Genomic DNA, 24,636 nt, shown 5'->3' on the forward strand with positions numbered 1-24,636 from the left:
GATTGCCAGCACTGAATGCTGGGCAGCTGAGGTCCAGCATCTGGATTCTTCGTGTGCTTTGCTCTTTGCTCCATAGGATATAAATGGACCACTTTTTAGATATTCCTTCTGGGTTGAGGCGTATACATGAAGAAATGTGCTTGTGAATGGTATGTTCCATTAGCAACCTGAGATCAGGTCTAAGGGCAAGGCAGTTGATGTTTGCCTCAAATCCACAGAATGGCTCTTAGGGGAGATAGACTATGACAGACATACAGGTCAAGGTCCTGCTCACAAGGAGAAATAAATACCCTATGGGCAAAGGGAGTACATTTTTACCTCTAAAACTTCCAACTTGATTTGGATATCATATTCATGGCCCATGGACAAGTGAAAACTACCATGACTGTGTGAAATGATTATCCATCAGAAGGTACAGACAAGGCTGGATATAGGAGACCAGACCCTCCTATCACTTAGCCCACTTGACCAGAAGCCGAGACTCACACACCTGCTGAAACAATCAAAGTGTTTGTGTCATCACGATGGGATTTCAGGGACTTTTTCTTTATTTTCCAATATTTTAGAATTATGGCTCTTACAATTATGGCTCTTATGGAAGAAAATAAATTGGAATTAAAGAACAAGAAATGTGTCCTCAGTAGAATGGAGTAGCAAATTGTCATAAAGCCTTTTTAGGGGACTGACTGAGTATTCCAACAACCTATGAGGACGGCTGCAACTTTCCTTGTAATCATGCACTCTCTGGCTTGTTTGGGATGAATATAGGTAAAAATTTGTAGCATCTCATCATAGAAAAAGAAAAGGCATCATCTAAGAAATCAGTGGTTGTGTTTCAGAAATATCCCTAAAGCACAGACTTTGAAAACAACCAAACCCATCATCATCAACAACAAACCATTGGATTAGACTTGCAGACACTTCATTGAGCCATTTGCTCTGTTCTTTCTGTTCCTTCTTTTACCCTCTTACATGCTTGTCCTTCAGCAACATCCCTGCTATGTCTTTCTATCTTTTACTGGTTTCCACTCTGCTTCATGGGCTTTTACTGTCAGTTTTTCTCCAAGTGTAAGACTGTCTTCATTCAGTCTTCTTTCCCTCAGGAAGCAAAGGCACTCTCAAAACTGACCACAGTAGAAACGCTTCCAAACTCTGTTTCTCCAGGCCCAGGTCCCTTCCTCTATGTGCATCTCCAGAGGAATACATGCTGTGATGCCTCACCAGCATCTCAGATTCAAACAAAACTCAACCCAGTGCATTCAAACCACCTCCCGATCCTATTGTCAATTGCTTTCCACTGCTTATGAAAAACAGTCAGTGCTCCTTAGTGTAACACTCAAGGTCCCCACGATCAGATTCTATTCTCATCTCTTTCTCTGTTTCCCAGCAAGATCCATGGACCCAGCAACACTGACCCTTGAGACAGACTGGGAATGAGATAGAGCTGGGGTCAAATCCTGACTCATCCACGTACATGCTCTGTGACCTGGGGATAGCTTTGCAGCCCCTCTGAACCTCATATATCAAATGTGAATGGAAATAATAGTACCCACCTCATAGGCATGTTGGGATAAGGGCATGTGATAACATGGGGCAGACTTGGCAAAATGCCTGGCACCGAGTAGCACTCTATAAATAGTAGCTATTATTAATAATAAGCATTTAACACCTCCTCTGTGCATAGCTCTGTTCTAGAACTTTTGCTGGAAAATTTATATTCCGCTTCACTGTCCTTGATCGCAAAGTAGGGATGGCCCATTTCTCACCTCTGTGCCAAATTCAGTCTCCAGTTCTTTCTCACTGGGACGTCGTAAGCGCCTGGGCCAAGGGGTGGGAATTTCCTGCAGCAACGCACTTTCTGCTTTGGACTAAAAAGTAGAACAGAAAATTATTGCTACATCATGTCAGTGATGCTATGAAAATCTTGGTCACCATCTTAGGAGAAAATAAATCAGTAAAAAATACACGTTATACTTCTTTAAGAGATAAGAACAATGATTTAGAAAAAGGATGTTAAATTCTTCTTAAGTATAATTTTCATCTGTGCCAATATTAAATACTGCATTAACATTTAGAACATGAAAAACAAATTTAACGGTATACAAATCCGTGCAGTTTTGAGCAAACAAAGCAAGCTAGACAAGACCAGAAGCATTGCAATCAGCACCGAACAAAATATTCCTGTGGTTTCTCTCACCCTTGCAGCTTGTAATTTCTCCCTCATGCGTTCTCTCATGGAAAATTCTGCAAAGCCTGTTCTGGAAGCTGAAGGAATTGGAGGTAAGCCTAAAACAATACAAGAAAATTACTTTAAAACATTTTTTTTTCCAAAGGGAAGATTAGATTGAAAAATAGCAAAAGAATGTAATTTTATTTTGCAAATTTAGAACTTCACATAAGCAATCATGAGATAATGCTGATAACCGTCCATTTGATGTAATAAGGACATGTCTTGGCTTCTTTAAGACGGACAGTGAAAACCTCAGTCCTATCAAGGCTGTTACATCGACTTAACTAAGAATAAAACAAATGACATTTGACTATTCAAGGCACAGACACACTTACCAATTCAATTACCATTGGGAAGAGGTTCTCAAATTTGTTGATTTGAGAAACAGGCTTGTAGGATGAATGGATGGCTATTGATTTCAGAGTTCAACTTTCAACAGCACTGATAACTTCAGTCAGAGAAACCTTTTCTATGAGAAGTTCTATAGCCCCGGGCTATCTCATACAGACAACACATATTTTGTACATATTATTAAACCTATACATAAATATCATGAAATGTTGTTCAGCTATTTTGTCTAGGGCTCTGTGATAATGTGTTGAATGCAACTTCTCGTCAATCTTATGCCATCCCTGCTAGGAGGGATCACCTGGCACCTTGAAGATGAAGACTCTGAGGCCCTCTGTGATAACTGACTGGCATGACGATTGCACACCTAGGAAGTGGAATGCTTGGGATTTGGTCCCAAATGCTCTACACCATTATGAAAGAGGTGGAAATAGAACAAAGCATTTGGGGGAACAGAATGTTATGCTTGGAGCAGAGAGACTCTACTGGGATGAAGTAGAAGATAAGATTGCAGAAGGAGTTTGGGGTCAAGTCATGGGGAGCCTCTGATGTCACATGAAGGAGTCTGGAATATATTCTCCATGCGGTGGGGATGTCTTGAAGGATGTGGAGAGAGGAGGAAGTGAAGCAGCATTTTCTGAAGCTATTCCTGGGTCTGCAGGTACAGCATGGTTGGGGTGGAGGCACCAGGGACCCCAGCTGGGATACCCTGGTGAGATAATAAAGAGGAAGTCTGTGGGAATAATTGCGAAGACGCCACCAGAAAAATGATACAGTTGTCCCTAGTGATGACGGCGAGGTAGGGCACTAGTTCTCCCAGCAGTAGCAGCATCTTCTGGGCACTTGGTGGACAGGCAAACACTCAGGCCAGGCCCCAGACAGACTCAGTGAATCAGAACCTGGAGGCGGAGCCACCATCTGGGTGATTTAAAGACACACTCAAGTTGGAGCACCCCCGGTTTAGAGCAAGAAAGAGAAGGTGAAGGTGTCTGAGGTTTTGACTGAGGTGAGTAGGGGTTTGGGGTTCCTGAAAAAGAGAAAAGAGGAGGGAAGCCAGTCTGGGAGATACTGAAGGGGATCACTTTGCAGCTGGAATGAGTCTGAGGTGCTGGCAGGATATGGAAATGTGTGCTTGTCCTGCACCTGAGCTCCGGGAAGGGGTCTAGGCCCCAAGAAGAAGACTTAGGAAGCGTTTCTACCGTGGTGATGTTAATGTTTTGAGAAAACCTTTCCCGAAGGAAAGAGTGCAGAGAGAGGAGGCTTCTGACCCTGTAGCCATTGGGTCAAAGAAAAAGAGAAGGCAAGATGATTTATTAGCAGGTGGAAGGAATCGTGGCAGAGAGAGGAAGTGATGACGGGCGGAGGCCGCTGTGCTGGCCCTTCGGCCTCCGCTTACGCAGAAAAGCGATCCTGGGCTTCAGAGCTACTTCTGCAACTTGGCGACTCAGTGCTGAGGCTGGGCTTCCTTCCTTCTGTGTGATAGAGAGATGTAAAATCCTACTTTATCAGGCACCCATCATGCCGTTTCCTCAATGCCTGTAGGAAAGCAGGAAATCACTGTAGTGAAGATCACAGTCTTGCATGTGTGGATTGAGGTTCAAGTTCTTTAGAAGAATCTCCATTAGCTCGATAAAAAGGCCCTTGGCATTGTTTTTCAACTCACGTAAAAAATCAAGTCATTATTTCCTATTTTAAAGATCATCTACCCATGGTAGATCATATCTCCATGTCAAAGTCCCAAGACTTTTCCTGTATCGCGTTTGTCACATTTTGAATTTATATATTTGTGTGGTTATTTGATTAGTACCTCCTTCCTCTCCCAGGTTCTATGGTTTTCAGCCACAAAGGGCGGGCACAGGTAAGTGTCACTAAGTGTGTGTGGACCACCTAGGCCGATAAAGAAGGGCTTCTAGACTGGACCCCCTGGGGCTTGCCCATCCTGTTCTCTGGCTGATTGCTCTCTTTGCTTCTGCCTCCAGAGAGCTGCCCTTTCATAGTTAACAAGGCATGCCTTTGAACGTGAAAAAAAAATCTTGTTTATTTACTCCCATTCCTCCCGCTTTTTTTAAAAGAGATCTAGTTTTTCAAATTGACTTAAAATAGCTATTGCGTACATGGAGCTCATTAGAATAATTTTATGAATTATTCTTTAAAAGAGAGACAAAATATTTTATTTAAACACTATCTCTTCTGACTAAAGAAACCAAAGGGGCTTCTTTAGTATGTATTAGTTTTAAAAAACTTGAAAAATTCTGAAGTGGTAAAAAGTAGTTCTTGCCTGATTTTTTCAAAACTCTGTTAGTGAAAGACATTTGGAGGGCATAAAGATTTCCAAATCTGATCTGTACAACTAGGTGGTGAGGTGTTAATTTCCCAGCTAGAATGTGACCTGCTTGAGGGCAAGGACCATGTTGGTGATTTTTGTACCTGGCACCTTGTAGCACTGTATCAATGAAGGAAAACACATGAAGGAACCATGAGGGTGTGAGAGATATTATACTTAAAGAGGGATTTCAAACAAAATAAATGTAATCCTCATTTGGATGAAATCAGATGATGACAACTCTTTTCTTTTTAAGGTAATATTACTACCATGATAACCATGGAAACCAAGTGTACTGATTCACTCCCTTTGACATAATAACTAATAGGGCTTAGGGACTTTCATTTTTATGTTGGTAGTCTATGGCAAACAGAGTGTCTTTAAACAGCTAGAAACACGAAGACAATCCTCATAAGACATTTTTCCGCCTTATTGTCAGTTACTCCACTACATGACTAATCAGCTATGTGGTTCCACACTCTATTTGTCCTGCCCTGGGGCTAAGAAGTGATTTGCCAAACTTGAAAAGGGGTGTGATTTCACATTTACTAAAGAGGCTCTGTGACACAGCTAAGAAAACCTGGCATGCATAAAGTTTCCACAGTATCCAAGAGTGCAATGAAAATAATTTTTTAAATTATTAAAGATTTGAGTTGAGGACATGCAAGGACTTATGGGTAATGAGAGAATTTCAAGACATTCCATTAAAAATATATACATAATGTCCATTAGTATGAAATATGGATTTCCTTGGCCATGTGGTATTTATCATCAGAGGCAGCAGGGATTACAAACTCAGCAACACTACAATGGCTGCTCAGCAAACCCGTGAATCCCAAAGCTTCATTAGCCTCGTGTTGCTTCCCGATCTTCTCCGTGCTGTCACCTTTTCCTGTCACCCATACTCACTGCACCCTATTTCTCTGTCCTTATGGACTGCATCACAAGATGGACATGTTCCATTTTTCTTTAAAACACTTCCATTATACGTGACCCCTCAGAAAACAGTCTTCACGCCACCATCTGGAAGTGCTCCCCTCTTTCCGTTACTTTTGCAGACATTCCCACATGTCTTGATAGACCATTTGTTCTGTGAATCACACTGCCCAGACCACAGCTCTCTGTATACATTGGGGTGTACAAGGACTTTCCAAGGACTTGACATAAAATTTGAAATGCAGTTCAGCCAGCCCTCTGTGTCCATGGGTTCTGCATCTGCTGATTCAACCAGGCACGGATAGAAAATATTGGAAAAAATTCCAGAAAGTTCCAAAAAGCAAGACTTGAATTTGCTGCAAACCAGCAACTATTTACATAGCATTGACATTGTATTAGGTATTATAAATAATCAAGACATCTTTTAAAGTATACAGGACGATGTATGTAGGTTATATGCAAATTCTATGCCATTTTATATAAGGGACCTGAGTATCGATGGATTTTGATATCCACAGGGCAGGGTGGGACAGGGAGTGGTCCTGGAACCAATCCCTGTGGATACTGAGGAATGACTAAGTTGGTTGGATTTGAGTTGGTACTATCTGAATTCACAGATTGTCAAATAGGTGAGTGTGCCTATGATTCTTGGTTAATTACCTAACTCTTCTACCTTTCTATTCTAGTTAAAGAATATGTTTCTAAAAGCTTTTATTTATTTATTTTACTTCTTATGATTAATATATATTGAAGAAATTTCACAGTACCTTTATGTCTTCATCAGTTGTGCATTATTGATATTGATAATAAATAACTCAATCAAAAATTCAATTTGTTAAGATGGTGAGCAGTGAAGACTTTTTTAAAAGCTATTTTTTTTTTTTTTTTTTTGTGGTACGCGGGCCTCTCAGTGCTGTGGCCTCTCCCGTTGTGGAGCACAGGCTCCGGACGCGCAGGCTCAGCGGCCATGGCTCACGGGCCCAGCCGCTCTGCGGCATGTGGGATCCTCCCGGACTGGGGCATGAACCCGCGTCCCCCGCATCAGGGGGCGGACCCCCAACCACTACGCCACCAGGGAAGCCCCAAAAGCTATTTTTTATTAGTTATCTATTTTATACATATTTGTGTATATACGTCAATCCCAATCTCCCAATTCATTCCACCACCACCACTTTCCCCCTTTGGTGTGCATACGTTTGTTCTCTACATCTGCGTCTCTATTTCTGCCTTGCAAACTGGTTCATCTGTATTGTTTTCCTAGATTCCACATATATGCATTTAATATACAATATTTGTTTTTCTCTCTCTGACTTACTTCACTCTGTGTGACAGTCTCTAGGTCCATCCACATCTCTAGAAATGACCCAATTACGTTCCTTCTTATGGCTGAGGAATATTCCATTGTATATATATACCATATCTTCTTTTTCCATTCGTCTGTTGATGGGCAGACGAATTTATGCTGCTTCCATGACCTGGCTATTGTAAATACTTCTTCAATGAACACTGGGATGCATGTATCTTTTTGAATTATGGTTTTCTCTGGGGATATAGGTCCAGTAGTGGGGTTGCTGGGTCATATGGTAATTCTATTTTTAGTCTCTTAAGGAACCTCCATACTGTTCTCCATAGCGGCTATATCAATTTACATTCCCACCAACAGTGCAAGAGGGTTCCCTTTTCTCCACACCCTCTCCAGCATTTGTTGTTTGTAGATTTTCTGATGATGCCCATTCTAATCAATGTGAGGTGATACCTCATTGCAGTTTTGATTTGCATTTCTCTACTAATTAGTGATGTTGAGCAGCTTTTAATGTGCCTCATGGCCATCTGCATGTCTTCTTTGGAGAAATGTCTATTTAGGTCTTCTGCCCATTTTTGGATTGGGTTGTTTGTTTTTTTAATATTGAGCTGCATGAGCTGTTTATATATTTTGGAGATTAATCTTTTGTCCATTGATTTGTTGGCAAATATTTTCTCCCATTTTGAGGGTTGTCTTTTTGTCTTGTTTACAGTTTCCTTTGCTGTGCAAAAACTTTTAAGTTTCATTTGGTCCCATTTGTTTATTTTTGTTTTTATTTCCATTACTCTAGGAGGTGGGTCAAAAAAGATCTTGCTGTGATTTATGTCATAGAGTGTTCTGCCTATATTTCCCTCTAAGAGTTTTATAGAATCCAGTCTTATATTTCGGTTTTTAATTCATTTTGAATTTATTTTTGTGTATGGTGTTAGGGAGTGTTCTAATTTCATTCTTTTACATGTAGCTGTCCAGTTTTCCCAGCACCACTTATTGAAGAGACTGTCTTTTCTCCATTGTATATCCTTGCCTCCTTTGTCATAGATCAGTTGACCATCAGTGCGTGGGTTTATCTCTGTGCTTTCTATCCTGTTCCATTGATCTATATTTCTGTTTTTGTGCCAGTATCATATTGTACTGTAGCCTTATAGTATAGTCTGAAGTCAGGGAGTCTGATTCCTCCAGCTCTGTTTTTTTCCCTCAAGATTGCTTTGGCTATTTGGGGTAATTTTTGTCTCCATACAGATTTTAAGATTTTTTCTAGTTCTGTAAAAAATGCCATTGGTAATTTGAAAGGGATTGCATTGAATCTGTAGATTACTTTGGGTAATATAATCATTTTCACAATATTGATTCTTCCAATCCAAGAACATGGTATATTTCTCCATCTGTTTGTGTCATCTTTGATTGCTTTCAACAGTGTCTTATAGTTTTCTGAGTACAGGTCTTTTACCTCCTTAAGTAGGTTTATTCCAAGATATTTTATTTTTTTGTTGCAGTGGTGAATGGATTATTTCCCTGATTTCTCTTTCTGATCTTTCATTGTTAGTGTATAGGAATGCAAGAGATTTCTGTGCATTAATTTTGTATCCTGCAAATTTACCAAATTCATTGACTAGCTCTAGTAGTTTACTGGTGGCATCTTTAGGATTCTCTATGTATAGTATCATGTCATCTGCAAACAGTGACAGTTTCACTTCTTTTCCAATTTGTATTCCTTTTATTTCTTTCTCTTCTCTGATTGCTGAGGCTAGGACTTCCAGAACTATGTTGAATAATAGTGGCAAGAGTGGACATCCTTGTCTTGTTACAGATCTTAGAGGAAGTGCTTTCAGTTTTTCACCATTGAGAATGATGTTTTGCTGTGGTCTTGTCATATATGGCCTTTACTATGTTGAAGTGGGTTCCCTCTATGCCCACTCTCTGGAGAGTTTTTATCATAAATTGGTGTTGAATTTTGTCAAAAGCTTTTTCTGCATCTGTTGAGATGATCATACGGTTTTTATTCTTCAGTTTGTTAATATGGTGTATCACATTGATTGATTTGCGTATATGAAGAATCCTTGGCAACTCTGGGACAAATCCTACATAATCATGGCGCATGATCCTTTTTAAGTGTTTTTGGATTCTGTTTGCTAGTATTTTGTTGAGGAGTTTTGTATCTATATTCATCATTGATACTGGTCTGTAATTTTCTTTTTTTTGTAGTATCCCTGTCTGGTTTTGATATGAGTGTGATGGTGGCCTCATAGAATGAGTGTGGGAGTGTTCCTTCCTCTGCAATTTTTTGGAAGCATTTGAGAAGGATGGGTGTTAACTCTTCTCTAAATGTTTGATAGAATTCACCTGTGAAGCCATCTGGTCCTGGACTTTTGTTTATTGGAAGATTTTTAATCACATTTTCAATTTCATTACTTGTGATTGGTCTGTTCATATTTTCTATTTCTTCCTGGTTCAGTCTTGGAAGGTTATGCATTTCTAAGAATTTGTCCATTTCTTCCAGGTTGTCCATATTATTGGCAAAGAGTTGCTTGTAGTAGTCTCTTAGGATGCTTTGTATTTCTGCGGTGTCTGTTGTAACTTCTTTTTCATTTCTAATTTTATTGATTTGAGTCCTCTCCCTCTTTTTCTTGATGAGCTTGGCTAAAGGTTTATCAATTTTGTTTATTTTCTCAAAGAACCAGCTTTTAGTTTTATTGATCTTTGCTATTGTTTTCTTTGTTTCTATTTCATTTATTTCTGCTCTGATCTTTATGATTTCTTTCCTTCTACTAACTTTGGGTTTGTTTGTTCTTCTTTCTCTACTTCTTTTAGGCATAAGCTTAGATTGTTTATTTGAGATTTTTCTTGTTCCTTGAGGTAGGATTATATTACTATAAACTTCCCTCTTAGAACTGTTTTTGCTGCATCCCATAGGTTTTGGATTGTCATGTTTTCATTGCCATTTTGTCTCTAGATATTTTTTGATTTCTTCTTTGAGTTCTTCAGTGATCTCTTGGTTATTTAGTAACATATTGTTTAGCCTCCATGTGTTTGTGTTGTTTATGTTATGTTCCCCTGTAATTTATTTCTAATCTCATAGTGTTGTGGTCAGAAAAGATGCTTGATATGATTTTAATTTTCTTAAATTTACCAAGGCTTGATTTGTGACCCAAGATATAATCTAACCCGGAGAATGTTCCATGTGCACTTGAGAAGAAAGTGTAATCTGCTGTTTTCAGATGGAATGTCCTATAAATATTAATTAAATCTATCTGGTCTATTGTGTCATTTAAAGCTGTGATTCCTTATTAATTTTCTGTCTGGATGACCTGTCCATTGGTGTAAGTGGGGAGTTAAAGTCCTTCACTATTACTGTGTTACTATTGATTTCCTCTTTTATAGCTGTTAGCATTTGCCGTATGTATTGAGGTGCTCCTATGTTGGGTGCATATATATTTATAATTGTTATATCTTCTTCTTGGGTTGAACCCTTGATCATTATGTCGTGTCCTTTCTTCTTTCTTATAACATTCTTTATTTTAAAGTCTATTTTCTCCGACATGAGTATTGCTACTCCAGCTTTCTTTTGATTTCCATTTCATAGAGTATCTTTTTCCATCCCCTCACTTTCAGTCTGTATGTGTTCCTAGGCCTGAAGTGGGTCTCTTGCAGACAGCATATATATGGGTCTTGTTTTTGTATCCCTTCAGCAAGCCTGTGTCTTTTGGTTGGAGCATTTAATCTGTTCACATTCAAGGTAGTTATAGATATGTATGTTCCTATTTCCATTTTATTAATTGTTTTGAGTTTGTTTTTGTAGGTCCTTTTCTCTTCTTGTGTTTCCCAGTTAGAGAAGTTCCCTTAGCATTTGTTGTAGAGCTGGTTTGGTGGTGCTGAATTCTCTTAGCTTTTGCTTATCTGTAAAGCTTTTGACTTGTCCATCAAATCTGAATGAGATCCTTGCCGGGTAGAGTAATCTGGGTTGTAGTTTCCCCCTTTCATCACTTTAAATATATCATGTCACTCCCTTCTGGCTTGTAGAGTTTCCATTAAAAAATCAGCTGTTAACCATAAGGGAGTTCCCTTGTATGTTATTTGTTGTTTTTCCCTTGTTGCTTTTAATAATTTTTCTCTGTCTTAATTTTTGTCAATTAGATTACTATATGTCTCGGCATGTTTCTCCTGCCTGGGACTCTCTGCGCTTCTTGGACTTGGGTGGCTATTTCCTTTCCCATGTTAGGGAGTTTTCGACTTTAATCTCTTCAAATAATTTCTTGGGTCCTTTCTCTCTCTCTTCTCCTTCAGGGACTCCTATAATGTGAATTGGTGCATTTAATGTTATCCCAGATGTCTCTTAAGCTGTCTTCATTTCTTTTCATTCGTTTTTCTTTATTCTGTTCAGCAGCAGTGTATTCCACCATTCTGTCTTCTAGGGCAATTATCCATTCTTCTGCCTCAGTTATTCTGGTATTGATTCCTTCTAGTGTATTTTTCATTTCAGTTATTGTATTGTTCATCTCTGTTTGTTTGTTCTTTAATTCTTCTAGGTGTTTGTTCTTTAATTCTTCTAGGTCTGTGTTAAACATTTCTTGCATCCTCTCGATCTTTGCCTCCATTCTTTTTCCGAGGTCCTGGACCATCTTCACTATGATTATTCTAAACTCTTTTTCTGGAAGGTTGCCTATCTCCACTTCATTTAGTTGTTTTTCTGGGGTTTTATCTTGTTCCTTCATCTGGTACAGAGTCCTCTGCCCTTTCATTTTGTCTATCTTTCTGTGAAAGTGGTTTTCATTCCACAGGCTGCAGGATTGTAGTTCTTCTTGCTTCTGTTGTCTGCCCTCTGGTGGATGAGGCTATCTAAGAGGCTTGTGCAAACTTCCTGATGGGAGGGACTGGTGGTGGGTAGAGCTGGGTATTGCTCTGGTGGGCAGAACTCAGTAAAACTTTAATCTGCTTGTCTGCTGATGGGTGGGGCTGGGTTCCCTCCCTGTTGGTTGTTTGTCCTGAGGTGACCCAACACTGGAGTCTACCTGGGCTCTTTGGTGGGGCTAATGGTGGACTCTGGGAGGGCTCACACCAAGGAGTACTTCCCAGAACTTCTGCTGTCAGTGTCCTTGTCCTCATGGTGAGCCACAGCCACCCTCTGCCTCTGCAGGAGACCCTCCAACACTAGCAGGTAGGTCTGGTTCAGTCTCCTATGGGGCCACTGCTCCTTCCCCTGGGTCCCAATGCACACACTACTTTATGTGTGCCCTCCAAGAGTGGAGTCTCTATTTCTCCTGGTGCTGTTGAAGTCCTGAAATCAAATCCTGCTAGCCTTCAAAGTCTGATTCTCTGGGAATTCCTCCTCCTGTTGCTGGACCCTGAGGTTGGGAAGCCTAATGTGGGGCTCAGAACCTTCACTCCAGTGGGTGGACTTCTGTGGTATAATTGTGCGCCACTTTGTGAGTCACCCATCCAGTAGTTATGGGATATGATTTTATTGTGATTGCACCACCCCCTACCATCTCATTGTAGCTTCTCCTTTGTCTTTGCATGTGGGGTATATTTTTTGGTAAGTTCTAGTGTCTTCCTGTCGATGACTGTTCAGCAGTTAGTTGTGATTCTGGCACTCTCACAAGAGGGAGTGAGTGCACGTCCTTCTACTCCACCATCTTGAACCAATCTCAATAAAAGATTTTTTAACATAGTAATATATTATTTAAAATTCTGTGGGGGAAATGGAATGAAGGAGTTAGAGAAGAAAAGGGAATGATGTGAAATTCTAACTGTTCAGGGAGAGTTTGTTTATTATTTTGAAACAGATAATGGTGGTTCTCAAATCAATATGCCATTTAGATTCCTTTGGATGCTTTAAAAGTGACATAAGAGTTTTATTTTAAAACATTAATATTTACAATATGACATCAATAAAATCTTTTGTAAATATTTAAAAGCATGATAAAGACTCTTGATGGCAAGTTACATATAAGCATCATTCTTGTAGTGATCATGGACAAAAGGGTTGGGAGCACACTGGCCTGAACTGGCTTTTCACTCTTGCCTCTCTCCTCCCATGATAAATAATTGCCCACTGTTGTAAAATTCCAGGGATAGAATGTAAATATGGAGTTGAGGGGTAAGGAGAGCATAGGATGGAAGCCAGCTTGACTTCAGTAGGAAAACTTGGAGAGGAGCAGAGGTAACAATCTTAAAGCCTTGAGAGGAAAAACGTAATGAGTGAGACAATCAGTTGGACTGTCCCCAACTTCTAACCTACTTCACTTGGATGTAAGAGCTTGGGATACCTTTTCAGCCTTAGCAAACCTCTGTCAACACATGAATTCCTCAGCAGTCAGGCAGGAAAAACTCAGCATTAGAAAAGGGCCTGAGGTCAGTGGTGGTTGTCCCTAGGGTATAAGAATGTGAGTGATTATTTTCTCCTATTTCCTTCTCCAGATTTTCTAATTTCATTAAATGGATGAGTATCATTTGTGGAAATTTTACTACACAAAATGGAGTTCAAAACAGGCTGCGAGCTGCAAGCTCTGCCCTGAGTTCCAGCCCTAGCACTGCTGAGAGCTCACCTGTGCTGAGGGTCTGCAGGGAGTTCTTTGGTCAATTTCTTCATGGGTTTGGCTTGCTGCTCAGTGCTACCACCCCAAAAAATCCAATTAATAATGTATAAAAATTTAAACAGACATTTTACTAAGATGATATACAAAAGGCTAACAAGCATATGAAAAAATACTCCATATCATTAATCACTAGGGAAATACAAGTTAAAAGCACAACAAAATACCACTGTATACACATTATAAAGGCTAAAATTGAAGACAGATAATATCAATTGTTGGCAAGGAAGTGAGAAACTGGAACTCTCACAAACTGTTGGTGGGAAAGTAAAATGATACAGCCAGTTTATAAAACAGATCAGCACTTTCTTATAAAGTTAAATATACATTTATCATATGACCCAGTTCATAGAAGCATTATTTATAATATCCCCAAACTGGAAATAATCCAAATATTCATCAACAGGTGGATGAATAAATAAAATGTAGTATACCCATATGATGGAATATAATTCAGCAGTAAAAAGGAAAAAAATATGGATATATGCTACAATGCTTATAAATCTCAAAAACATGCTAAGTGAAAGAAGTCAGACACAAACCCCTACATATTATATGGTTCTATTCACATGAAATGTCTAGAAAAGGCCTATTTATAGGAATATAAAACAAATCACTGTTTGTCTAGGGCTGGGGGTGGGAGTGGCTGCAAACAGGCATAAAGGAACCTTTTGGGGTGATGAAAATGTTCTAAAACTGGATGGTGGCAATGGCTGCACAGGTCTACAAATTTACTAAAAATCATTGAATCGTATACTTACAATGGGTGAATTTTATGATATGCAAATTATACTTCAATAAATCTATTAAAAATGCAAGCTGTCTTATGTGATATGCAAAAGTGGGTGTTAAGTTGGTAGTTGCACATTTAGTCTGAAAGAAGCCCAGACTGGAGATAAAAGTTGGGGACTGCTCAGTTATACATACGATAGCTATATGATAGAATTTAAAGTCTTGAGATGACTGAGAGAATGAGTGTTGACAAAGAAAAGGGGACTGAGCACTGAGCTTGGGGGCTCCAAGATTTAGAGGCTGGGGTGTAAGAACTAGCAAGGAGATGGAGAGGTCCAGCCAGCAAGGGAGAAGGAAAACCAGGAGAGTGGTGTCCGGGGAGCCATGTACATAAGAGGAGAGAGTGTGAGCTGCAGGGAACGTGACTGAAAGTCAAGGATGGTAAAGATGAAGGACTGACTATAGAATTTAGCAAATGTGTGGTTCGTGGGGACCTCAACAAGGAGAGTTTTGACAGGGAGGGGGATGTGAATTAGAGGAGTAGGTTCAAGATTGGAGCCAGGATGGGAACAGATGACTCTGGAGGAATTTTGCTATAAAGGAATTTTTGGGAAAATGTCTTTCCTTATAACTAATAATAATGATGGGTCTGTTTTATATTCTTTGTATTCGTTTATGAGATGGTCAGTCAGGTGGGGCACAAGAGGAGACAGAGGAGAGGCTCAGGAAACAAAGTTGATCATAAACTCTCAGGTTCTGCAGCCAGGGGGCAGGACATGCCATGCAGGGCACATGGAAAGACACCAGCATGGTCAGGAGCAGAAGATAGGAGGGGCTGAGAGCTCAGCTCATGGCCTTTCTTGCGATTTCTGAGGGAAAGACAAGGCAGGGCAAGGTAAGCAGTTTAGGGTTGGTGGGTTTGAGTGGTTCTGGGGGGGGCTCTAAGCTATAGGGGTGGTCCCTAGTTGCCTGGTACCTGGCCCTGGGATGATCCAGGCAGAGGAATTTTGCTTCCTGGGGTTCTACTGATGCCGAAAGCTCAGGTTCTCTGCACTGGTGCCAGAACGAATCTGAGAGACAGAGTTTTGGGTGAAGTAGAAGAAGATAGCTTTATTGCTTTGCCAGGCAAAGGGGGCCACAGCAGGCTCCTGCCTCAAAAAACTATGTGTCCCAACCCCGGAGGATTTGATGAGAAGTTTTATAGCAATAGCTCAGGGGGGATGTTGTTGACAAGATTAGGATGTGTGAAGGGCTTGCACTCCCTTAATCTCATCTCAGGTGCTCAGTCTCCTAATCTTGAGCTTTTTTGGTCCCTTTCGTCTTCCCTCAGGTGGTTTCTTGGCTGCTCTTCCGTTGATTACCAACAGTTCGAATACACACTTTGGAACTCAGGGACGGTCATGGAGGCTGGAGTCTTGCCTACAAGAAACAGGGGACAAAAAAGGCCTCCATGCCCAGGCATCCCACAGGGCCTCCGCTCAGTTTCAGTACTGGCCAGACATGTAGGGCTCTGGATTGGTTATTTTGCATTAAAGTCATGCTCCAGCCCTGGCTCTTTGCTATCTCTAACAATTGGCTACTGTCTCCCCAACCAGAAAGGTTTTTTTGTTTTTGTTTTTTGTTTTGTTTGTTTGTTTGGGTGCTTTTTTTTAAGATGTCAAAAATCATAATATCCAGAAAAAAATTGTATTGAATACAGCATACAATTTATTTTTACTTAGATAAATATTTTACTTAGCACTGTAATTTAGTCCCCCAAGTACCGCGTGAGGTAGTAAACTCCAGTGTTGGTGAACTTTTGATATTTCCTACATTCCCCAGTGTGCACCCTCTGACTAGAATGTTCTTTACTGCTGGGTTCCAAGGTAACTCCCAAGACCAACTCCTTTGGGCCATTCTCCTCTTGTCTTATACTGAACTTTATAACATTTGTTTCCTGGGTCAGTCTCTCCAGGTCTTGGTGACTTTTAAAAAGTATGCCTAAAATAGGTGATCTATTTCCTTTCATTTGCATCAAATTTCACTGGATTCTGAACTTTATTTTCAACTAATACTGAGAAATTGGCTCTGAAATGATGCTTTAACCAGAGAAACTAACAGGAATGAATGGAAAACAGATGTCAATAATGAAGAAACTTATGTTCATAAGAAACTGCTTAACATTCAATAGTTCCTCCCTTAAGAGATGGTGCAAGTTGGAATCGTGGGGGAAATGTGTGTACTTTTTTCCTAGATGTTTATTTGATTGGGAGCTATGTCCCTATTCGGTGAAATGCTTTCTGTATTTGGAAAGTCATGACTATGTATATGTTTGAAAAGCAGATTAGAAGTCAAAGCTTTCAGTGCATGGATCTACACTGCTGTTCATCAGGGAGATGGCCCCTCTGGGCGTGTGCCTGGTGCAGTGCGGGAGGCCATGTCTTCTAGGGTGCTGGTATCTGAGCATCTAACTACAGTCTGGACTTGACAACACTTGGAGCCCTGCAGGAATGCTATAGGATAGAGAGGGTCATGGGTTCAAGGGCAGAGGCTGGGGGGTGGTAGCACTGAGCAACAAGCCAAACCCATGAGAGGTTTGGGGAATGAACCATCAAGAGGGAGTCAAAGATTTGGATTCAGGTGAGCAGACTTGGTTGGAAGGATGTGGTGGGTGTGGTATGGGGGTAGCAAGTGAGCATACAGAAACCAGAGCATGGCTGTGAGTAAAATACAGAGAGCACTGTACCTTCCCTGGGCAACTGTAAACCATTCTCTTTAAAGACCAATCAGAGTTAAGATTTGCTGGTATAGAATGATGCTGTAGTGCAGCAATTAAGAACACGGGTTCACTTAGTATGATAATCTGAGGGAACTATATTCAATATCCTGGTTTATCAAACCATAGTGGAAAAGAATATGAAAAAGAATATATATATATATAACAAACACTTTGCTGTATAGCAGAAATTAACACAACATTGCAAATCAACTGTACTTCAATGAAATAAATTTAAAAAAAAGAAAAAAAAAGAACACAGGTTCCTGAGGTCTGTAGACTGGAGTTTGAGTTCTGGCTCCACCACCTCTAGCTGTTGGTTCTCTCTGAACCTTAGTTTCCTAAATTATAAAACAATGCCTGATGACAGGACTGTTCTGAGTAATGTAATGCATGTGAAGACCTCAGCATGGTGCCAGCCATATCATAACACTCAAAAGAGGTAATTATTTTTGTTAGTTATTTAGCATCAAGTTCTTCCAGCTGGAGAAGGCGACTAGGTATGTGCCAGACCCTTTGTGAGGTGCTTTCTGTGTATCATCTGATTTCACTGTCATAACAGCTGCACGAAGCCAAGACTTTTATGATCCTCATTTTTATCAATATAAACGAGGCTCCTGTGGCTGAGGGAGACTGGTCTGCTCCTCAAGGTCCCAGGACTGAAAGTAGTAATGAGTAGTAGTGAGTCTGATTTCAGTTTCTATGGGTTTCAAGGAATGTTTGCTGACTTGAAATGTTGTTCATTTCTCTTAATCTTGGGCAATGTACTGGGATATGAGTAAGAAAGAGAATGAGGAATCTTGATGGAAATCTTATCAGAAAGCTTTCTGTGTGCCTCAGAACATGGTATTAAGCTCTCAGTGTTCAAGGCTGTCAGATTTATCATCTGGTTTTCTCCCTCCCTCCCTCCCTTCCTTCCTTCCTTCCTTCCTTCCTTCCTTCCTTCCTCCCTCCCTTTCTTCCTTCCTTCCTTCCTTCCTTCCTCCCTCCCTCCCTCCCTTCCTTCCTTCTTTCCTTCCTTCCTTCCTTCCTCCCTTCCTCCCTCCCTCCCTTTCTTCCTTCCTTTTCTCTCTCTCTCTCTCTCTCTCTTTCTGAGGGAGAGGAGGATGCCTCAGGTAAACCAATAAGTGCTTAGAGAAGAAAAATACAATGAAATCATATGAGCTTAAAAAGTTCCACAGCTTTCTTAGCATAAACTTTCTTGCTTGGGATAGGGAAACCACCGAATCTGAGTTTTTTGCCTAGAAAAATGTAGGTAAGTAGCATTTATAAAATGGGCATGAGAGACAGCCTCTTGAACCATTTAGTAGTCTTAGCCCAAGTTGGGGGGGTGGGAGGTGCCAGGATGGTTCCACATATGAAAATCAATCAGTGTAATACACCTCATTACCAGAACAAAGGACAAACACCACATGATCATCTCAATTGATACAGAAAAAGCATTTGACAAAATTCAACATTCTTTTATGATAAAAAAAACATTCGACAAACTAGGAATAGAAGGAAATTACTTCAACATGGTAAAGGCCATATATGAAAAGCCCACAACTTACATTATACTCAGTGGTGAAAAACTGAAAGCATCTCCTCTAAGATCAGAAACAAGGCAGGGATGTCCCCCCGCCCCCAACTTTACTTCTATTCAACATAGTACTAGAAATCCAAGCCAGAGCAATTAAGCAAGTGCTATAAACAGAATGTTTGTGTCCTCCCCAAATTCATATGTTGAAGTTTATGCCCCAGTGTGATGCTATTTGGAGATGGGGCCTTTGGGAGGTGATTAGGTCATAAGGGTGGAACTTTCATGAATGGGACTAGTTCCCTTATGAAAAAGACCCTAGGGCTTCCCTGGTGGCGCAGTGGTTGAGAGTCCGCCTGCCGATGCAGGGGACACGGGTTCGTGCCCCGGACCGGAAGGATCCCACATGCCGCGGAGTGGCTGGGCCCCGTGAGCCATGGCCGATGAGCCTGCGTGTCCGGAGCCTGTGCTCCGCAACGGGAGAGGCCACAACAGTGAGAGGCCCACGTACCACACACACACACAAAAAGACCCTAGAGAGCTTCTACGCTGCCCCTTCTACCATGTGAGAACACAGCAAGAAGACAGCCACTTATGAACCGAAAAGCAGGCCCTCCTTACCAGACACCAGATCTGCTGGTGCCTTTATCTTTGACTTTTCAGGCTCCAGAACTATGAGAAACAAAATTTCTGCTGCTTATAAGCCACCCAGTCTATAGTGTTTTATATTAACAGAGCAAACAGACTAAGACAGTAAGAAAAAGTTACAAAAGGTATCCAGATTGGGAAGGAAGAAGTAAAATTATCTCTGTTTGCAGAAGACATTGTCTTATGTAGAGAAAACCTTAAAGAGTCCCCTCCCACACACAAAAAATGTTGAAACGAATAAGCAAATTCAGCAAAGTTCCAGCACAGAAAATCAATATGCAAAATCAGGTGTGTTTCTATCCACTAACAGTGAAACATCTAAAAAGGAAGCTAAGAAAACAATTCCATTTACAATATCATGAAAAGAGTAAAACACTTAAGAATTAACTTAACCAAAGAGGCAAAAGACTTGTATGCTGTAAACTATAAAAAACTGTTGAAAAAATTTAAAGAAGACACAAACAAATGGAAAGTCACTCCATGTTCATAGATTGGAAAACTTAATATTGTTAAAATGTCAACACTACCCAAGGCAATTAACAGATTTAATGCAATCCCTATCACAATCTTAATGGCATTTTTCTTATGAAAAGAAAAGTTCATCCTAAAACTCACATAGAATATTAAGTTTCCCTGAAATAGCCAAACCAGTTTTGAAAAACAACAGAATTGGAGGCTCAGGTGTCCTGATTTCAAAGCATATTATAAAGCTACATCCATTAAAGCAGTGTGGTACTGGCATAAAGACAGACATATAGACCAATGGGATAGAATAGAGAACCCAGAAGTAAAACCATGTGTATGTGGTCAAATAATCTTCAACAAGGATGCCAAGACCACTCAATGGGGAAAATATAGTATCTTCAATAAATGGTGTTGAGAAACTGGCTATCCATGTGCAAAAGAATGAAGTTGACCCTTACCTTACACAATAAACTCAGAAAGGATTAAAGACCTAAATGTGAGACCTAAAGTTATAAAACTACTAGAAGAAAACACAGAGGAAATCTTCATGACATTGAGTTTGTTAATGACTTCTTGGATGTGACACCAAAAGCACAGGCAACAAAGGCAAACACAGACAAATGGGACCACCTCAGACTTAAAAACTTCTTCACACCAAAGGACACAACCAATAGAATACAAAGACCAACTGTGGAATGGGAGAAAATATTTGCAGTTCCCTTCGGATCTAATTTCCTTCTTCTTCCTCTTTCTCACTGTCTATCAACCACTCTGGTATCCTTGTTCCTTAAACACACCAAGCACACTCTTGCTTTAAGGCCACTTTCCTCAGGGGTCTCACATTTCCTTCAGGCCTTTGCACAAACATCTTCTCACTGGAGAGGGCTTCCCCTGATGACCTTTCATAAAACAGCAACACTCCTCTCGCCTCCACTGTAGTCCCGTCCAGCCAATTCTTTATGTTTCTCTGTAGCACTTCTCACCTCTGGCCATACTGTATATTTATCATATTTTTTTTGATTTGCTTTCTCTTTTTCCCTCTAACCCCCCAGCTGGAATATAAACTCTGTGGGGGGTATTAAGGCCTTTTATTCTTGTCCCTACTTTGCAGATAAAGAAACTGAAGTTTAAGGAGGTGGGGAAACTTGCCCAAGCAAGTAAGAAAGTAACAGGTATAGACTGGTACACACACTTGTCTGACGCCAAAGACCGAGGCCTTAACGGATACAACTGTACTGCTTTTCTGTCACAAGCTTAATAAAGAGATGGGTGGAGAGCTTTCTGAGTGGGCACCAAAGCCTGGGAATGCCCAGGTGGCCACAAGGCATTCAGAGGCCAGTAGCAGTCAACCAGGGTGGAGGCATATTGGAGAAGAGTGGGAGTAGAATTGGAAAGGGCCAGATCACATAGGGTCTCAGAACTCAGAACAAATAAGAGTGTGGATTTTATGTGATGCTCATTACAGATTTCTGAGTATAGTTTTAAAGAAAGATGAATGTGGTGGTTTAAATATATGCCCATAAATTTCTTTGACACACCTCTCTTTAAAGGTGGAGCCAAATTTCCCTCTCCCTGAAGATGGGCTGGACTTAGTTTCCTGCTAAGTGGGTGGGTGATTTCCTAGGCAAGGTCCTATAAGACACGGCTGCTCCTGGACGCACTATTTTCTGCACACACTTGGGTGTTTTAGAGCCCTGTGTTTGGAGTCCTCTCCCACCAACACTCTACCACGGAGACACCTGCACATCCTCTATTACTTCTGCTCTGTGCCTTGCCCTTCCTGTCTCAGGTCGAGACTCCTCGTGTTGCTCATTCCTTGCACTCTCGCTCTAACGTGTGTTGACATACTGAATGAGACCTATTCTGCTCTCTTGACCACATGGCTGACTTTCTGCTGGTCTTGACCTCTCGTTTCTAACTGATGCCTGTCTACCCAGGCTTCTAAGCCATCAGGTGCCCCCACCTCACTCCCAGGGATTTTCTCTACATCTTGGTCCACCAGTGCTGCCAAATCAGCAACAGCCTCCAGCTCTGCCCTGAGCTGCCCAGCGACCGGCTGGTCATGACTTTGCTCAGGCAGGCACATCTTAGCCTTGTACTGTTCTTTCCTTCTTCAAATCATAAATTGTGTTTTTTATTTTTTCCTTTTGGACTAATGCATAGATTGTCTATTATCTCACTCTAACACACCTTAGTTACTGTGTATTTATTTAAAATACTAGTGCATACTATTTACATATTTAAAATTGTGCACACTATTTAAAATATTTCCACATCCTTTTCTTGATTTGATCTTTACAATCACCCCCATGGTGACAGTGAAGAGTATTTCCCCCATTTTAGGAAGAAGGAAAGAATTCACTTTTCATTATGCTACAGAGCCTTTATTACTGGCCATGCTCTCTGACATTTTTTTTTCTCTTGATTTTAAAACAAAACTACTTAAATATTCAATAGTTGTGCTATGGACGGAATTGTGTCTCCACAAAATTCATACACTGAAGCCCTAACCCTCAATGTGACTATATTTGGAGACAGGGCCTCTAAGGAGGTAATGAAGGTTAAACGAGGTTATATGGTGGGGCCCTAATATAATAGGATTAGCATTCTTATAGGAAGAGACACCAAAGTGAGCACACAGGGAGATGCCAGCTGCCTACAAGCCAGGAAGAGAGGACTCACTGGAAAGTGACCACACGGGCACCCTGATCTTAGACTTCCAGCCTCCAGAATTGTGAGAAAATAAATGTCTGTTGTTGGAGCCACCCAGTCTATGGTATATTTTGTTACGGCAGCCTGAGCACACTAAGACAAACTGTAATCTTCAATAATGAATAATTTTACCCATTTAGAAAATTAAGCAACTATATGGGATAAAGTTTGGTTCTACTTTACTAATTTGTAACAGTTCTACTGTGTTATTGCTCTTGGATGGGAACCACATTTTTCTTAGGGTTGGACTTCAGATGAACTTGCTTCCAAAGCCCTCTAATTTCCAATAGTTACTTTATTCCCCAGCTCAGCTGCAGAAAAATAGAGTAATAATTATGTAATAATTATGTAACAATTGAAAAGTGTAACACGCCTTCTTCTCTGACCTAATCCACTGTTCAAGAGAAGCAACAAGTGAGGGGTAATAATTTTCCCTACAATGAGCAGAGAATGAATGATGGTCACTGTGATGGGGAAAAGTAATGCTGTAAAATACAGGCCACAGTTCCTGGAGGGGGAAGGGAGTGTGTGTGTGTGTGTGTGTGTGTGTGTTGGGGGGTGGGCTGAGGGATGGATAAGAGAAGGGGTCCTCGAGGGGCAGGATCTCCGAGAGCCTCAGAAACATCCTCAGGTTTTCCAATATCTGATTCTAGTACTATTTCATTGATAAATATGCCTTCCTATTTCACCCACCCTGGAATGTCTACCTATTTGATTATTTGCACCATTTCTATTTCAATGAATGCTTCAAAATTCTGTGGTTATGTAAATATGTCCTGGGGTTGTGTCCTGTCTCCCAGAGAGAGGTGAACTTAGATATTGCCTAGAATTGGGGTAAAATGCTGTGGAGGGCGGTGGACGTGTACAAAAAATAATACCCATGCAAAATCCCCACGATTCTCTGTGCTGATCCCAGGAGGCAATTAATACTGGTTGACAGAACTTACTCCGTGGGCCTCGTCGGCTCGTCATGCCCAGGAGGTGAGTGTCAGAACCTTCCTGCACGGGCTCCTGCTGGTCGTCTGGATGGGATTTTTTAGACACCATTTCCTTGGGGCCAGCAACCGATAGCTGTGGGCAGATGGTCAGAGGTTGTGAATCTCAGGGCTTCGGTTAACTCAGATGCTATCTCAGGATGAGGTGGGTCACTTAGCAAGGGGACAGGCCTTAATCCTCTTCAGATCTAGATAACTGTGATCTGTGTCACCTGAGTCACTGCGGTCATGATCACCTATCCCCACAGGAAGCAGTGTTGATCCTGATTTTCTCTAAGAGGTTTCTTGGGGAGATGACCCAGGTGGCGCAGTGACTTCCCTGGTGGCGCAGTGGTTAGGAGTCCGCCTGCCAATGCAGGGGATGCAGGTTCGTGCCCTGGTCTGGGAAGATCCCACATGCCACAGAGCAACTAAGCCCATGTGCCACAACTACTGAGCCTGTGCACCTAGAACCCATGCTCCACAACAAGAGAGGCCACCGCAATGAGAAGCCCACGCACTGCAATAAGGAGTGGCCCCCCACTCACCACAACTAGAGAAAGCCCGTGAGCAGCAGCGAAGACCCAACGCAGCCAAAAAATAAAATAAAGAAATGAATTTAAAAATAAATTAAAAAAATGAATATTTTCACTTTTTCTAGGTTTAATGTGTAGAGCTCTGTAGAAATTTGGAGGAAAAGAGAAACAGGAAAATCACAACCAAACTATTTGATCCCAGCTCCAACTCATTTGGAAATAGCTGTCAAAGTGTCCCTGGTTAATCCAGGGCAAAGAACAGACTCTGGTTCCTTCCCCAAACTCTCAGAGGAGGGCAGACTGGTGAGCAGAAGTGGAAGTGGAGGCCCCAGGTGAGTGATGGCCTTTGGGCCAGACAAAGGCTTGCCTCCAAACTCAGATTTACCATGGGACTCGAGCGAGTTATTGAACTTCCTAACTTCCTTCCTCACCCGTAAAAGAAGGGAAATAAAAATAGCCCATTCACTGAGATGCTGCTATGTATAGTCACTTTGTAAAGCACAGACAGTCTGACTTAAATAAATGGCCTGGAGTGGACCTGAGGCATTTGACTTAAAAAAAAAAA

The 24,636-nt window shown here is 41.0% G+C and overlaps 1 protein-coding gene across 3 annotated transcripts in view; it reads right to left on the minus strand.

Annotated features, from left to right (window-relative positions):
* CC2D2A (coiled-coil and C2 domain containing 2A) overlaps positions 1-24,636 on the minus strand; it is a 142,169-nt gene that overhangs the window by 108,038 nt on the left and 9,495 nt on the right. For all 3 annotated transcript variants that reach the window (XM_081226369.1, XM_081226370.1, XM_081226371.1), the window contains 3 exons: positions 23,509-23,632; positions 2,198-2,286; positions 1,767-1,868 (listed from right to left, as the gene is read on the minus strand). In XM_081226369.1, coding sequence (XP_081082495.1) covers positions 1,767-1,868; positions 2,198-2,286; positions 23,509-23,632 — 315 coding nt within the window. The remainder of the gene's footprint in view (positions 1-1,766; positions 1,869-2,197; positions 2,287-23,508; positions 23,633-24,636) is intronic.

Source organism: Mesoplodon bidens (assembly GCF_964165515.1).
Source record: "Mesoplodon bidens genome assembly, chromosome: 1".
NCBI classification, from domain to species: Eukaryota; Metazoa; Chordata; class Mammalia; order Artiodactyla; family Ziphiidae; genus Mesoplodon; species Mesoplodon bidens.